The sequence below is a fragment of the Panthera pardus genome, unplaced genomic scaffold (genome assembly GCF_024362965.1).
Source record: "Panthera pardus isolate Hobbes unplaced genomic scaffold, ASM2436296v1 HiC_scaffold_8, whole genome shotgun sequence".
NCBI classification, from domain to species: Eukaryota; Metazoa; Chordata; class Mammalia; order Carnivora; family Felidae; genus Panthera; species Panthera pardus.
This window is the reverse complement of record NW_026527013.1, coordinates 6,494,804-6,510,444: the sequence shown is the minus strand read 5'-3', so window position 1 is coordinate 6,510,444 and position 15,641 is coordinate 6,494,804. Positions and strand designations below refer to the sequence as shown.

Below are 15,641 nucleotides of genomic sequence, written 5' to 3'. Positions count from 1 at the left end.
ACTCCTTCAGCTTCCCTGCAACAGTAGAGAATGGGGAGCCCAATCCCAATGACCCACTCAGTCTATACCAACAAGACAGAGAAGGGGAGTCCCAGAAAGTGACTTGTGTAAGTGAAGCTATATCCAATGACCCCAAAACTAGAGACAATAGGATCTCCATCCGGTGACCCCTTCCCAGATCTCCATACGAGAAACAATAGGAATCTGTTACCCCTCAAGTTAACCCAACATCAGAGACCAGGGGAGCTTAGCAAATGACCTCCCATATCCCTCCAATATTAATGATGATAGAAACTCCAAATAGCAACCCTCAATGCCCTATACACTAGAGAAGAAAGGACACCCAGCAAATGCCACACCATTCTCATTCAGCACAGACTCCAGCCTACATCCCTTGTCTTCCCAAAATTAGATCTGAGTATCCCCAGCAGTGACACCCCAATATCCTCCCAAGACAAGCAATAACTAGAATCTCAACAGGTAACCCACCGGGTTCTCCAACATAAGTGACAAAAAGGATACTGTCTCTTTCCCTTGTCCTAAAATAAGAATTGACAGAAACATCGGCAAGCAACACCCTCAATGAAACAAGCAGCCACAAATTAAAAATTAATAAATGTATCTTCATTTTAAAAAGGCTGCATGGCAAAGACAAGAGAGAGAGGAAAATGTTGGAAACATACCATGATGGCTGATTTATTAATATTAAAGAATTCCTACCAAATAATAAGAAAAATATAAATATCCATTAGAGAGATGGGCACACAACTCACAGAAAATACAAATGATTCTCATAAAAAAAGAAAAATACAAAGGAAAATACCAAAATTCCTTTTTTCATTCATCAGAGTGAGAACTTTTTTTTTAATTTTTTTTTTTACATTTATTTATTTTTTTGAGAGACATAGACAGAGCACAAGTTGGGGAGGGGCAGAGAGAAAAGGAGACACAGAATCCGAAGCAGGCTCCAGGCACCGAGTTGTCAGCACAGAGCCTGACGCCGGGCTCGAACTCACAAATCGCGAGCTCATGACCTGAGCCGAGGTCTGACGCTCAACCGACTGAGCCACCCAGGCGCCCCCCGCCCCCCACCCGAGTGAGAACTTTAAGTTTAATAACATCATGTGATGGTCAGGGTGTGGGAAAGTGGCACTCCCATAACACACTAACAGGGAGGTGATTAATTAGTTGGTCATCTCCACGTGGACCTCTCCCCTGGCTGCCTGGGTACCCTCATGGCATGGCTCACGCTCTGTCACCAAGCTCCGCAGAGGGAAGTCCATGTGAGGCTGAAGCAAGAAAGTAGCTGTCTGCGAGCCAGGAGGAGAGCTCTCCCCAGGATCTGAATCAGCCAGCATCTGGGTCGGGGACTCCCAGCCTCCAGAACTGTGAGAAATAAACCTCTATTGTTTAAACCACCCAGTCTGTGGCATTGTTTATAGTTTATCTATTTTTTGAGAGAGAGAGAGAGCATGAGGGGTAGAGATAGAGGGAGAGAAATAGAGACTCCCAAGAGCAGGCTCCACACTGTCAGCAAAGAGCCGGATGTGGGGGTCGAACTCATGAACCGTGAGATCATGACCTGAGCCGAAATCGAGAGTCAGACACTTCACCTACTGAGTCACCCAGCACCCCTGCGGCATTTTGTTATGATGGCCTGAACAGACTAATACACTCCCTATCCACTTGTCCTCTATTTTGCTTCTAGCACAGATCATTTCTAACACACCATATAGTTTTATTTTCTCACAGTTGGAAATGTAATTAAGAGATTAGAAACAGAACAACACAATAAGCAAGTAGAATGAAGGCAATAATAAAGAGCATAAAGCACCAAAATTTAAAACAAAGATGCCACATAGAGGATTAACAATGATGAAAGGTGACTCTGAAAAACAGATGGTGAAATTGACAAACTGCTGGGGCGCCTGGGTGGCTCAGGCCATTGAGCATCTGACTCTTGGTTTCAGTTCAGGTCACCATCTCATGGTTCATGAGTTCGAGCCCCACATGGGGCTCCAAACTGACAGTGTGGAGCCTGCTTGGGATTCTCTGCGTCCCTCCCTTTTTGCTCCTCCTCCCCTACCCCTGCGCACATGCACGCACCTTCTCTCTCCCTCCCTCTCAAAAATAAATGAATAGATAAACATTAAAAAAAGAAAGAAAGAAATTGACAAACTTTTAACATGACTGATTAGGGAAGAAAAAATGCCCCCTCAAAAAAAGAAGAAAGAAGGGAGGGAGAAATGGAAAATGAGACAGAACTGCAAGGATTAAAAAGATGATGAAAGATTATTTTGAACCCCAGTCCCAAATTTGGAAAACTTACACAAAAAGGACAAATTCCTAGAAAAATACAATTTGCCAAATGAGACTCATTCACAAATGAGACTAGATGGCACCAGAATGTTGGTGTTGGAGACTTCCAAGTTTATCCAGGGCTTTGTTTCTGAATATTTAAGGGATATGTGCTGGGACGGCCCAAGGCAGGGGCATCCTGGGTTTGCACACGTAGCATCCTGCACCTGTGGGTCACTCTTTGGGGGGCTGGGGACAGTAGAAGGCACACGCCATCCCTGTGTTCACTGCAACATTATTCACAATAGCCAAGATACTGAAACAATCCAGGTGTCCGTTGATGGGTGAATGGATAAAGAAAATGTGGTATAGATATAAATGGAATATTACTCAGCCATAAAAAGAGTAAAATCTTTCCATTTGCAACAACATAGATGGACCTTGAAGGCATTATGTTAAGTGAAGTAAGTCAGACAGATAAAGGTAAATAATAGGGCGCCTGGGGCTCAGTCAGTTGAGTGCCTGACTTTGCCCAGGTCATGATCTCACAGTTTGTGGGTTTGAGCCCCACATTGGGCTCACTGCTCTCAGTGCAGAGCCCACGTCAGATCCTCCTCTCTCTCTGCCCCTCCCCTGCTTGCACTCTCTCTTTCTCTCTCTCAAAAATAAATAAACCATTTAAAAATAAATAAAAATATTTTTTAAAAGACAAATATATGATTTTACTTATATGTGGAATCTAAAGCAAAAACAAAAGCAAAACTCAGTTCCTAGGTACAGAAAACATATCGATGGTTGTCCGAGGCAGGGGGTGAACGGGGTCAAAAGGTACAAACTTCCAGTTATAAATAAGTCATGGGGACGTAACACACAGCAAGGTGACTGGAGTTAAGAATACTGCATCATGCATTTGAAAGTTGCTAAGACCGTAAATCTGAAACGTTCTCATGACAAGAGAAGAAATGTAACTATGTATAGTGATGGATGTTAATTAACTACACTCCTCTCGGAGACAATTTTTGAATACATACAGATATCAAAATAGGTTGTATACCTGAACCTAACATAATGTTATACGTTATATGTACCTCAGTTTTAAAAAGAAAAGAGAAACTAGGAGATACATAGATAGAAATAAATACAGATATAGATGATAGAGATATAAACATAGACATAGATCCACAAGGATGCCTTCCACCAGGAGCACGAGCATCGTGATGATGTCAATGCTGGTGACGCGTGTTAGCTAACACTTAAAGACACTCTCTGGGCTACACATGACTCTTCACCTGCCCAATACCTCAGATCGGGTCACTATGCTATTTTATCAGTTTTCTTTTGCTGGGCAATAAATTTAACACCTTAAAAGCACATTCATTCATTATCTCACACTTTCTGTGCGCCGGGAGTCTGGACGTCATTAAGCCGGGTCTCGGAGTCTCTCAGGACTGCAGTCAAGGCGTCTTCCAGCCCACGTTCTCACCTGGAGAAGGATATGCCTCCATGTTCATCCAGGTTGTTGGCAAAGTCAATTTCCTGTGGTTGTAGGACTCACGACACCAGCTTTATACTGGCCTTGGCTGGAGGCCACCCTCAGACCCTAGGGGCAGCCACAGTTCCCTTCACGTGGCCCCTTTCGTAGCTCACAACAGAACGGTTTGCTCTTGGAGGCCTCCGGTAAAATCTCTCACTCCAACCTGCTACTATAAATTCTATAAAATTCCGTAAACATGGTCTTGACATTCCATCATCTTCTCCATGGTCAATGAGTTAGAAACAAGTCACGTATGCTGCCCAGACTCAGGGTGAGGGGATCCTACAAAGTGGTGGACACCATGAAATGGGAATTATTGGGGGGGGGGGTCACCCTAAAGCGTGTCCACCACAGTTTTCTCTGACACAACAGGACAGAAAGGAAGATCAGTGATGCTCCTTCAACTCCCTGAAACTCAGGTGCCACATCTGTGAAACACAAGGTTGTCCTGAGCATTCTGCCATGTAAGGTCCACGAAACGACCCCACACGCCACGGCATTCCCTGGGGGTGGGGGTGGGGGGTGAAAATGCGTATTTACAATAATAAAAAAAAAACAAGTAAAGCTACTAATCTGCATTAAGCTTATACCACATGCTGGGCTCAGTGCTTACTCCTTTTTCGGTCTTATCCAATTTAATCTCAGAATGACTCCGCAGTAGAAGTTCTGTGATTATCTTTTTCTAAAAATGAGGAAACTGAGGCTTAGGGAGGCCTGATGAGTTGTCTCAGATGGCCTGGCTAACAACTGGAAAATTCACAAATCCCTGACTTTGAAGCCTTGTTGTGAACCAGTTAGCATCTCCGCACTACCCTTAACCCTGCGAGCTTTGCATTCTTCCTCTGTGGGTTGCTGTTCCGTATTTTTCAGGGCAGCCATGGAGGGACTGTGCTCAGAAACCTCACAAGGTTTTATTCCTCTTTTATTCCTCTTTTATTCCTCCTTAATGCTGGAAAGCCAGATGAACCTGTAGGTCCACCAACCAGAGCACAGGGGAACAAAGAACCATTGCTGTGTGAGCTTTGGGACTTCACTGTCCCTCTCTGATTCATTTTCTAAAGCTGCCAATGAGTCTCCCTGAGGTCCTAACATCTCTGGTTGTGGTGGATGGGGGTTCCTGGAGAAAAAGACTCTGAAATCTTTTAGCCTGCCACCATCACACAGATGAGTGAAACCATGTCGAATCGTTCAGCCCAGGCAAGCCATCGGCTGACCCACGGCGTGGATTTCAACACGCGCTGGCCTGGCTCATGGAATGGTGAGAAAGAATAGCGGTTTGTTGTTTTAAGCCGCTTTGTGTGGGAGAGCTTGTCACACAGCAACAAATAGAGATAAAGGTTCACATGGGGGAGTTTTATCCGGGATAACTTGGGATCAGTATCTGTAAGGGAGGGGCGTGGGTCTGAGCAAAGGGAAAAATTATACTGCAATGCAGCTGCCACTGACGCCTTACCCCATCCAACGGGGAGCACTCTAACCGTGGTGGCGTCTCGGAGCTGTCCCACACTGTACCACTTCGCTAGGGCTGCTGTACCAAAGTACCACGGGCCAGGGGGCTGCACAGAAAGGCATCCTCCCACAGTTCTGGGGGCTGGAAGTACAAGATCAAGATGTCAGCCAGGCTGGTTCCTCCTGAGGTTGTGAGGGAGAATCTGTCCCTTGCTTGTCTCCTAGGTTCTGATGGTTCACTGGCAATCTCTGGCGTTCCCTGGCTTGTAGATGTGTCGTCCCAGTTTCTGCCTTTATCGTCACATGGCGTTCTCCCTGTGCATCTGTGTCCAGGGAGACCTTTCATAAGGACACCAGTCATATCGGATTGGGGCCCCGCCCTACTCCGGCATGACTCCACCTTAACTAGTTATATCTACAGTGACCCTATGTCCAAATTAAAGTCACATTCTGAGGTACTGGCAGTTAGGATTTGAACATCTCTTTTTTGGATGGGGCGTGGGGGACACGATCAAACCTGTAACATGCATCTAGGCACAGGGGCCAGGCCTTGGTGTCCCCACATAAAACAGTCGTTAGATGTGGCTACCCTGAGCGAGGGAGTCTAACTGTGGGCAAAGCAGGTCCCCAAAGCCTAGGAAAGTGCTGGCACAGGGGCTCAGTTGTGAGCCCCCAGAAGACAATGCCCCCGTCAACTACAATGGACCCACTACAGCGACCACAGCAGTGTGTTCATCACGGCATGCACTACGTCTACCCCCGTGGATCTAATGTAGTTCTGGTCACAACAAGGGCTTCTAGAGGCGATTGGGGTGTAAGACTCTGGGTGAGTCACCTTGAGGGCACAATCTCAAGCTGCACGGTCAGCTTCGGGGTTGAAACCGTGCCCCAGGAGATGGGTCAGGAGCACCTAAGGAGGTTAGAGACCAACAGCTAGAAAACGTGGACCTCATCACACATCGTCTAGACCACCTGCTATCACTTCCCTTTTCTGTGGAGTACTTTGGAGATACCAAAGCTTTCATGTGCTTCCTTCCTCTCACCATGCTGGTGGCCACTGGCTCAATCTTTGGCCATATGGCACACACTTGGGGCAGGGATCAGGGTTTCCTGGCCCCGAACCCTGAGCATTTCAACCACTCACATCCCCAGTCCAACCCAGAGCCCAGCTGGAGCTCCTTCTCTGGTTGCAAGATTGTGGCCTAGAAAGCCCACCCAAAGATGTGCTTCTCCTCAGCTTTGCTAGGTTCTCACCGAAGGCCGGAAGTCTTGCATGGATGGACAGACGGATGGACAGATGGATAGATAGATGGCTGAATGGACAAACAGGTGGATGGATAAACAGATGGGTGTACAAACGGGTGGTTGAATGGATAGAAGGAAGGAAGGAAAGGCAGAAAGATGACTTCATGGACGGATGGATGGATGGATGGATGGAGTCAGACTGGGACCAGAGGACCCACCCGGCCAACACACAGAACTGTGAGAAATAAGTGTTTGCTGTTTCAAGCTACAAAGTTTTTAGGATATTTGTTACAAGCAACAACTAACGTGAAGTCATGTGACTCACTCAAAGTCACATACGGAGCTGAAGGCAGGGAGTCTGTCTCCTTGCCCACTACGCTCCGTGTATAGCTCATGCAAGGCTGTTCAAAATCCTCTTTCAATCTGTGGTCCCCCACTGACCACCCAACCTGGGGGCACTGCCATCCTGTCAGGATGACATTAAAAGTATTCAGTATATACATGGTGAAATAGAGCAAGACCCCGGAGGTCCCCTGGTATCCCTGGAGTGAACCCCTTAGTGCTTGCGTCATGGGAAAGTCTGAGGATCTTTAGGATAGCAGTTACCAACCGTTATGGAAATAGCTCAATATTTAAACCACCAGTTCAAGCATACAGGTATGTACCAGCAGATCAGCCCTGATTGTAACAATATTTAACCTCCCGCTTCATTGTTCTGAAGAAACAATGAAGGTTTGTTCCCTCTGAAAACAGATACCCGTGATTTCCAGATTTCCCTTAACACAGCCCACCCCACACAGTTCACGGGTCCTTGCTCGAACACCACACAAAAACAAGAATATTCTCCGATAATTTATTCAGAATTTTCATATAAACAGGTAATTATCCCATATTTTACATGCAGAGCAATTTCAATATTCAAAGAAAAAGGCATATTCTGTACATGGCGCTACTTGGCTCTTGTAGGAAAACGTTGAAAAAATAATAATTGAGCTTTTGGTGGGTTTTGTGTTTCTGAGTTGTTTTCCCCATAAGCTGAGGCACATTTGATCCTGTGCAGCTGACAGCGGATGGAAAGTGTCTGCGGCTGACACGCAGGGCCAGGACCCCCCGAGGCACAAAAAGTAGAGAGACTAAACAAGCCATTCCTGAATGTGTGCATAGACACACACTTGTCTTGGACGTTGTTCCTTCCTTCTCAAAGGGGACAAAGAGCCTCAGATTCGTGATCTGGTTTTTAACAAGGACTTTTAGGGCCCACACCCGAATAAGAATTTGGCTGGAGGTTGGTTCTGGACCCTGACTGGTATGAGGTGACAGTGAGCTCACAAAGTCAACGTTTCCCTCTGCTTCTGGGGGACCCCTCAGGAAACATTCACCTTCAGCTGTAGCCCCTGAAAGTCCATGACATTCTTTCATGTGTTTGAAAGAACAAATCAGCATTTGTTCTTTCCATTTCAACCTCACCTCTGGTGTAAATCAATAGTCTAAACAACCTTCTGGAAGGTCTTCTGAAGGGACACCATTCTATGTGCACCATTTATACACAATCAGCATTTCCCTGTTCCCCCCATCGAACAAAACCGTAATTTCTGAAGAGCCCGAGGTGTCAAGGGCTCACCAAGTGGCATCCAGAAGACATTTAACCCCAAATTTCCACCCACCATGAAGTAGAAAAATGATTGTCACTGGAACTACAGCACATCCACGAACTACTCAGATGGCTGGCATGGGCCATGCTCTGACAGCATTCCTGCCCACTGCCCACTGTTACGACAGCTGCGAATTAACACCTCCCAACTCAACCAGCACATTTTATGGCAGATTGTCTGCTCTGGTGGGAGATAGTGGAAGATTTGTCCATCAATTGGCAGCAGTCTCCAATGATCACAGGATTGTATGTGCAGACCCTTGCATCAATTCCCACATTTTCTCTGTTGTGCTCAATATCTCTCCACGAGAACCAGCAGCATTCCTCCCTACTAGCTTGACATTACAGGAAAGCACCAAGGACAGCTCCCAGAATACAAACGTTTCCAGACGTGTGCTTGACATCACTGGTCCCGGGAGAAAGTAATGTGCTTGCTATTCTCCTCCCGGAAGAAGAAACTACTCTGTCGATTATGCCACATTAATGAAAAGGATTTTAATAATAATGAGACATCTTTAAAAACAAACAACAGAAAGTACCCATCTAAGCTGGCTTTGTTGCTCTTTTTAGAGCCCGTCACTACAACACTGCCAGGTCAATCATGACTTTCTAGGACCAAAGTTGTTGTTAGACACAACATTGTGTGATGAAAAAGGTTTATGACCCAATGGCTGCTTTCTCTTCTCACTGCAGTGGCAGAGACAAACTAAAAGAAATAGGTGATATCCCATTTGTGCAGGTGAGCCCAGCATTCTCACACAGGGGTCCAAGGTTCTGTGGCTAAAAAATATACTCAGCATGCTGGTAGATTTGGGATTGGAATTTCTCTACAGTCCCCTTTTCCACTCGGAGGATAGAGACGCTGCATTGGGTATTTGTGTGTGAGGTGCCCACAGTGCAATTTGTTCCACTTCCCCAAAGCATCTGAGCTTAAAAGGAGTAGGAAGAAGCCATGGAGAGTCCAGGGCACCTCGGTGCTCACTGCAGGGGGATGCAGTAGGGCAGCGGGGATGCTAGCTTTGCACCAAAACCTATCTTCGCCCCAGCAGGAGACGGAGTATTCTCTCCTCACCAAAGGAAGCTAGCTCAGGCCTGGGCACCCCACACATCAGATACGTCATGATGACCTGAAATTTCAGTTCATGTTTGGAAGCATGGTGCCAATGGATGCAGGATCAAAAAAAGTGGGGGTGGGGAAGATTGAACTCAGAGAAGACTATTATCAGCCAGAAAAAGGATCTATGCTCACACGAAAGCCACACTTTATCCCAACTCCCTCCCTCAAAATTCTTACTGGTCCCTGGCATTTGGAATCAGCTGATACAGATTTTCCCTGATTCAGATTGGATCCAGGCAGAATTCTGAAGTCTCAAAGATGTCCATTATTGAACCACATCTTAATGATACACTGAGGTAGACTGTGCTGGAAAAAAAAAAAATCATTACCCCACATTCACCTGTTTATTTCTCGTTGATAAAAATTTACATGCACTCCATTTTTTACGAAAGTGATTTTTACAGTGATTTTTATATATTAAAATAAATAATTTCCCCCTAATATAAGAAAACCTTTCTGAATTAGAAAAATGTGAAAATTGTTGCTAGTGTCATATACGGCCACTACAAATTTACTATGAAAAGAACAAAATACCTAGATCTATGTATTTTTAATTTACGTACAGACCCTCTTATATGTACAAAATAAATTTGGCGAAAATAATTTCTGTTCTCTTGTTCCTTATACCCAACCAATCATTGAGGCTCCCCAGAAATATTTCATGTGCTGTGATTTCTCAAATCATATAAATAAGATAGTAATAGGCAATTGGGATTTGTGTCTACCTGTGTTCTTAACCAAGAATTGAGAAGGTTCAGAGGTCGCCATTGTCTCTATCCTGTTCTTAAGCCCACAACTTTTAAGAGAAGGGGAGAAGGAAGCAATCGAAAACTCATGAGCAAATGCTCTCAGGGATAACCCGTGGGTGACGATTTTGATGAACCAAAGTAATGAGTTCACCATGTTCTTTATTTGAGCAGCTGTGATTCTTTCCCCAAAGGGAAGAAACTGAATTCACGCCCACTCGGAAGTTCTTGGTGGCGCGACGATCCTTAGCGGTTTCTCCTCCAGACTCTACTCTCTTGGGGACTGCGACATCATAAGCACCTGAGAGTTCTGCTCAGGCCCCACACCTGGCCCAGCTGAGGTCACTGGGTGCAGAGCAGCTTCTGGGAGGTCAACTCTGAGGACAGCTGGATGCCCTGAGGGTGGAGGCGACCGACAGGTGCATCTCGCTTCATATTGCTTAGTGTTCTCAAAGTCCATCTGGGCTGTCGCACTTTGGGATTTGATTTTGTTGTTTGCACAGTAATCATAGGATGTGCACACCCAGTTGAGGAAGCGTGCGAGGTACACACAAGGAACCAAAAGATCCAAGAGCCACAAGTGTGTCTGAAGGCAGGACTCAGCTCCAGGCGCCTACCAGCTTACCCAAGCAGAAAACGAGCCATCCACCAAACCCAATCACCCACACCCATGGCCTCACGATGTCCAAAAGGGTTAGCAGCTAATGTGGCTTTATTCCCAGAAAAATGGATGCCTTTAAGACCAAACAAATCAGCCACTGGTGCCTCGCTCCCCCTCTGCACACAGGCAGATCAACCAAGCAACCCACAAGCCCTCCCCTCCCCGCCCCCCCCCCCCCCGGGAAACAGTTAATAACTTATAAGGCTGATGCTGGAGATTTTTTTTAAAAATTAAATATGTTACAAATATATTCTCAAAACTCTTAATCACCTTAGTTCTTTTTTTTTTTTTCTTTTTCTTTTTTTATGTCCTAGCTTTGTTTGGTCTTGAAAAGATCCACTATCACTCCAAACTACTCCCTTGGCTCCCGGAAAACATTTTTCACCAAAGTTAAGGGAGAAAAGACTCCTGAGACTAGGCTTGGGGCAGAAAAATCTGTGGAGGGCACAGTCTCCCAGTAAATAAGAAGGAAGGAGATGGGAGGGATCAGGAGCTCGAGAAGAGCAGACCCCCAAAGCGTCAACGCAGCATGAATACTCTGTGCGCGTGCGCACACACACACACATACGCACACCAGCCATATCTAGCCTGGACACACACACACACACGCACGCACGTGGACACACGTGAACCACACACCGGGACTGCAGATTCTTATCAAAAGTATAAAAGCAGTAGCTATTGGTCAATTTGAGGAACTGATTTTGTGAAGAAGAAGAAGAAGAAAAAAAAAAAATCCTTCAGCCTGGATGAGAAGACTCTTCCCGAAGCCCACTCCGTAAAGTCTGAGATTCTACTGGAACAGGGTGGGTTTTTTTTTTCTTTCTTTCAAACTTTTGTTCCACAAACAAGTTTTATGCTTTATACTGTAGCTCAGACACCAGAAAAAAAAAAAAGAAGAAGATTTTTAAAAACAAGTCCTTGCTTTCAATCTACTTGAAAAAATAGTAACATTCTGGCTTAAAACCGCAGTTGCCTGTAGGGACAGCAGCCGAGGAAACCCCTTCTCCTCTAGGGTCACAGTTAAATTCTCTGACAGCTAGTCAACTTGGCAATCAAACAAATGTGTTTTAAGTCATCAATGAACAGCAATGGATAGCAATGATCTCTGAGCTCCGTGTGATGCTGTGGCAGATTCATAGGAGAATCCTGAGTTTTCTGGAGGCCTTCAAACCAGAGGAAAGTGAACCAGAGGGGTTTGGAGAACCCCTCCCCCAAAACAGGCGCCGTTAGGAAGGATTCGACCTCGGCAGGGTCAGAATCCGTCCGTTTTTCTTGCCCCCGTTCATGTGGGTGTAGGGGATGTGGTCCTCGTAGTTCCGCTTGAGGCCCAGCGAGGACACTCCATCCCGGCCCCCGGCCTCTTCCCTCTGTGAGTGTGAGGCCCGATCCAGGGGGACACTCTCCATGTCCTCAAACTCCATTTCCAACTCCTCACTCTCAGGCGCCTTGTTCTCCTCGCTGTGGAAGAAGGAAACTTCTGGAAAGCTGGGGTGCAGGTCGTCCTTGAGCAGGTCAACGATCTCCAGGAAGGTGGGCCGCATCTTGGGATTGAACTGCCAGCACATGTGCATCAGGTCGGTGCTGCAGGACAGAGGGACGCGTCAGGAAGGAGTCCGGGGGATCCAGCCATGCAATCCCCACTCCCCCCCTTGTCCCGGCGGGCCGCCCCCACAGGTGACAAGTACCAGCACCAGACGGTGGCCACCAGCGCAGGCAACAGTCAAGACAGAAACAGCATTTCTACCGATGCTAAAAAAAATGGTTTTGGAAAGACAGCCAAAGGGGCTGCCTCATTCCCAGGGCAGATCCAGAAGGGCCCCTTCTGACACAGCCACACGTTGAACAAGGTTTATAAATTTTATACGTTCCTGGTTTTTGTAAACTTTAATTTCTACTGGGGCTGCTTGAAAGGCTTCCCTGTGCCAGTAGGCAATCTTTCTAGGGCCAGAGATCCCTCAGGATCTAGATGCTTGAGGCCTGATGGGGCATCAGGAGGACCAGCCGTAAGCAGCCATCCTGCAGGCCCAGCACTCACGCGCTCCAGGGCGGTAGCAGGGGGGGTTACAACCTGACTCAGCCAAGGGCAGGTGCCGAGGGCCTGGGATTTCCATTTTACCTCTTCCTCGCCCCGCTGTAATTTCTAAGGCAGGGGTTGGCAAATTTCCACCCGCGGACTAAATGTGGCCCCCTGAAGTGTTTTTGTAAATAAAGTTTTATTGGCACACAGCCACACCTGTTCATTTACGTACTGTTGATGGCTGCCTTCAGTCTATACGCAGAGCTGAGTAGCTGCCACAGAGGGCCACACAGCCCACAAAGCTGAAAATATTTACAATATGGCCCTTTGTAGAGAGTCTGTGGACCTCTACCCTAGGGCCTACTCGATTTCCCTGGTCCTGGAACTACAGCCAGCTGCTTACTGGCATGACTTAGTGAAGGACTTTCATGAAGCAACGTCTAGAAATACTTTGCTCAGAGTTTCTGAACAACTCTGCTTCGTACTCTTTTTCCTATGAGGTCCCTTGCAACTGGGTTTTCTAAATTAACGTCATTTTCTTCGGGGGATGAAGTGTCAAAATAGCCTTTCCCCCTTCAGGAGGGAAAACTTTTTCCAAAGAAACACTAATAAAGGACTTTATATTTAATAAATGTTCATTGTCGAAATAAAACACCACAACATAGAGAAAATACAGCTTGCATACAACTTCCCTTCAGATCTAACCTCATTTTTCTATCTGAAGACATTTGGAAGCATAATATATACTTTTTACCCTTGATATTTAACGTAGGCTTATTCACCAAGTTATAAAATATTTTCATAAAATACGTTGAAATATTTTCAACGTATTTTATTTTGGAAAAAATAATATTTTGCAAATTTCGTTTGAGATTTCAATGGCTACATCATCTTAATTTATAAATTTACTTGGCAATTCTCATATTGTTGGGTATTTAGATCATGTCAATTTTTTTTTTTGAGACTTTAAAAAAACATTGCTTTGAGTAGCTGTTAACAACAGGGGGGTAAGAATGATTATCACCAAACTGTTGTCAGCCCTGAGTATTAAAACTCTCTTTTCTTAGGGGCACCCGGGTGCCTCAGTTGGTTAAGCATCCGACTTCGGCTCGGGTCATGATCTTGCAGTTTGTGAGTTTGAGCCCCACCCTGGGCTCTCTGCTGTCAGCATAGAGCCTGCTTCGGATCCTCTGTCCCCTTCTCTCTCTGCCCTCCCCCCACTGGTTCTCTCTCTCAAAATAAATAAATTAACTTAAAAAAAAAAAAAAACCTCTTTCTTTCCTCCTTTCTTCCTTCCTTTTTTTGCTAACTTAGGAAGACGGTATTTCATTTCACTTTATGTTTCTTGGACTCTAAGTGAGGAAGGACAAGTTTGCAAGTGTTTAAATGGCTTGTGCATGTGTGTTGTCCATTTGGTCCCCTAACAAACATTTACTATTTCTTTTCAGCAAAAAAAATGTAAAACAAAAACTGGGGAGTATTGGGGAGATACATAACACATATCCCTGGAACCCAAAATAATTTTAATGTTTATGCTTAGGATTTGTTTTTTTTTCCCCATTCTACAGAGGTGTAATTGACAGGCAATATTGTATTCATCTCCTGACAACCCGGTAAGTATATAAATAGACAGTTCAACATAAATACGCCACCCCAGCCACCCAGTTTCCTTCTCCCGTGGTAACCACTGAGGTGGGGTTTCTTGTAGAACCTTCCACACACATGATAGGCAAGAAAGCATACCTGTGAAGGTGTGACATTCAAACACGAGCACATATGTAGATACAACGTGCAAAAAAGTGCCCGTGCCCAGACACAGTGTGCAAACACAACCACCTGTGTAGACATATGACAGCGAACCAAAGGGCACTAATGCCTTTTTAAGGAAGAGCCCGGACGCTGCACACTTACACTCTCTCCGGACAGTTGTCAGGTTGGTCCAAATATCCTCCGTCCATGACAAATTTCAACACCTGTTCATTAGACAGGCCTTGGTAAGGTTGTTCCGCCAAGCTGGTGATTTCCCAAAGGACCACACCAAAGGACCTGCCAATGACAGTTGAACGTAGTAACAAAGAAGCCATTAAAACACACACACACACACACACACCCCTTCTTAGTCTACTAGAATGTGGTTGGCCAGTTCATTCAACAATTCATGCTGCATCCAGAAACGTCTACATTAGTCTCAGTCGGAACACAGGTAGCTGTGCAAGCGTCCTCAGACATGACATCCCCTTCGTTTTCTTGATTACGAGGCTACGAGGAAGGCAGGCTTTAACGGGCCCCCCGCTTGCAGGAACACAGGGAATGACCCGGGATTCGGGCCCAGCGTTCTGTCTGCCGATCCGTGCGTGCATGACTCACCACATGTCAGAAGAAGTGGTGAAGACCCCGTCCTTCAGGGATTCCGGTGCCATCCACCGCACGGGGAGCAGACCCTTGCCTCCTTTCCGGTAGTAATCCGTTTCATAGATGTCTCTGGTCATTCCGAAGTCTGACAACAAATGGTTCAACATCGTCTTAACTTTCAGCCTGCAGCCCAGGCGTCTCCACCCTCAGAGCCCCACGCCTCGAAGAGCCCGCAGATGGGCTCACCTGTCCCAGGTGTGGGCTCACCTGCGTGGCGGCCAAATCCACCGAGAATGGATTCTGAGGGTACTTATGGGGATGTGGAGGGAAAGGATGGGCCGCCACGTAAAGGGAAGGAAACGGAAGCACCAAGTGGTAAGGAAGCAATGTTCCGGCCCGCAGCCTGGGAATCCTGTTTCTAGCAGCACTTCCTTCCCACCCACGACCTTGCAGGCTTCCCAAACCGAAGCTTTGAGTCTCTGCAGCCAACCTTCTATTCTCCACTAGATGTGGCTCCACCGCTACCCAGTGCCCAGTTCAAAACCCAGGGTCGGGTCCTCTTTTGACC

The 15,641-nt window shown here is 46.1% G+C and overlaps 1 protein-coding gene across 1 annotated transcript in view; it reads right to left on the bottom strand.

Moving 5' to 3' along the window:
• Positions 1–7,365: 7,365 nt before the first annotated feature.
• The window catches only part of INSR (insulin receptor), a 137,489-nt gene continuing 129,213 nt past the window's right edge, over positions 7,366–15,641 (bottom strand). The window contains 3 exon segments of the mRNA XM_053896637.1: positions 7,366–12,285; positions 14,633–14,767; positions 15,089–15,218. Coding sequence (XP_053752612.1) covers positions 11,931–12,285; positions 14,633–14,767; positions 15,089–15,218 — 620 coding nt within the window. The 3' untranslated portion in view covers positions 7,366–11,930.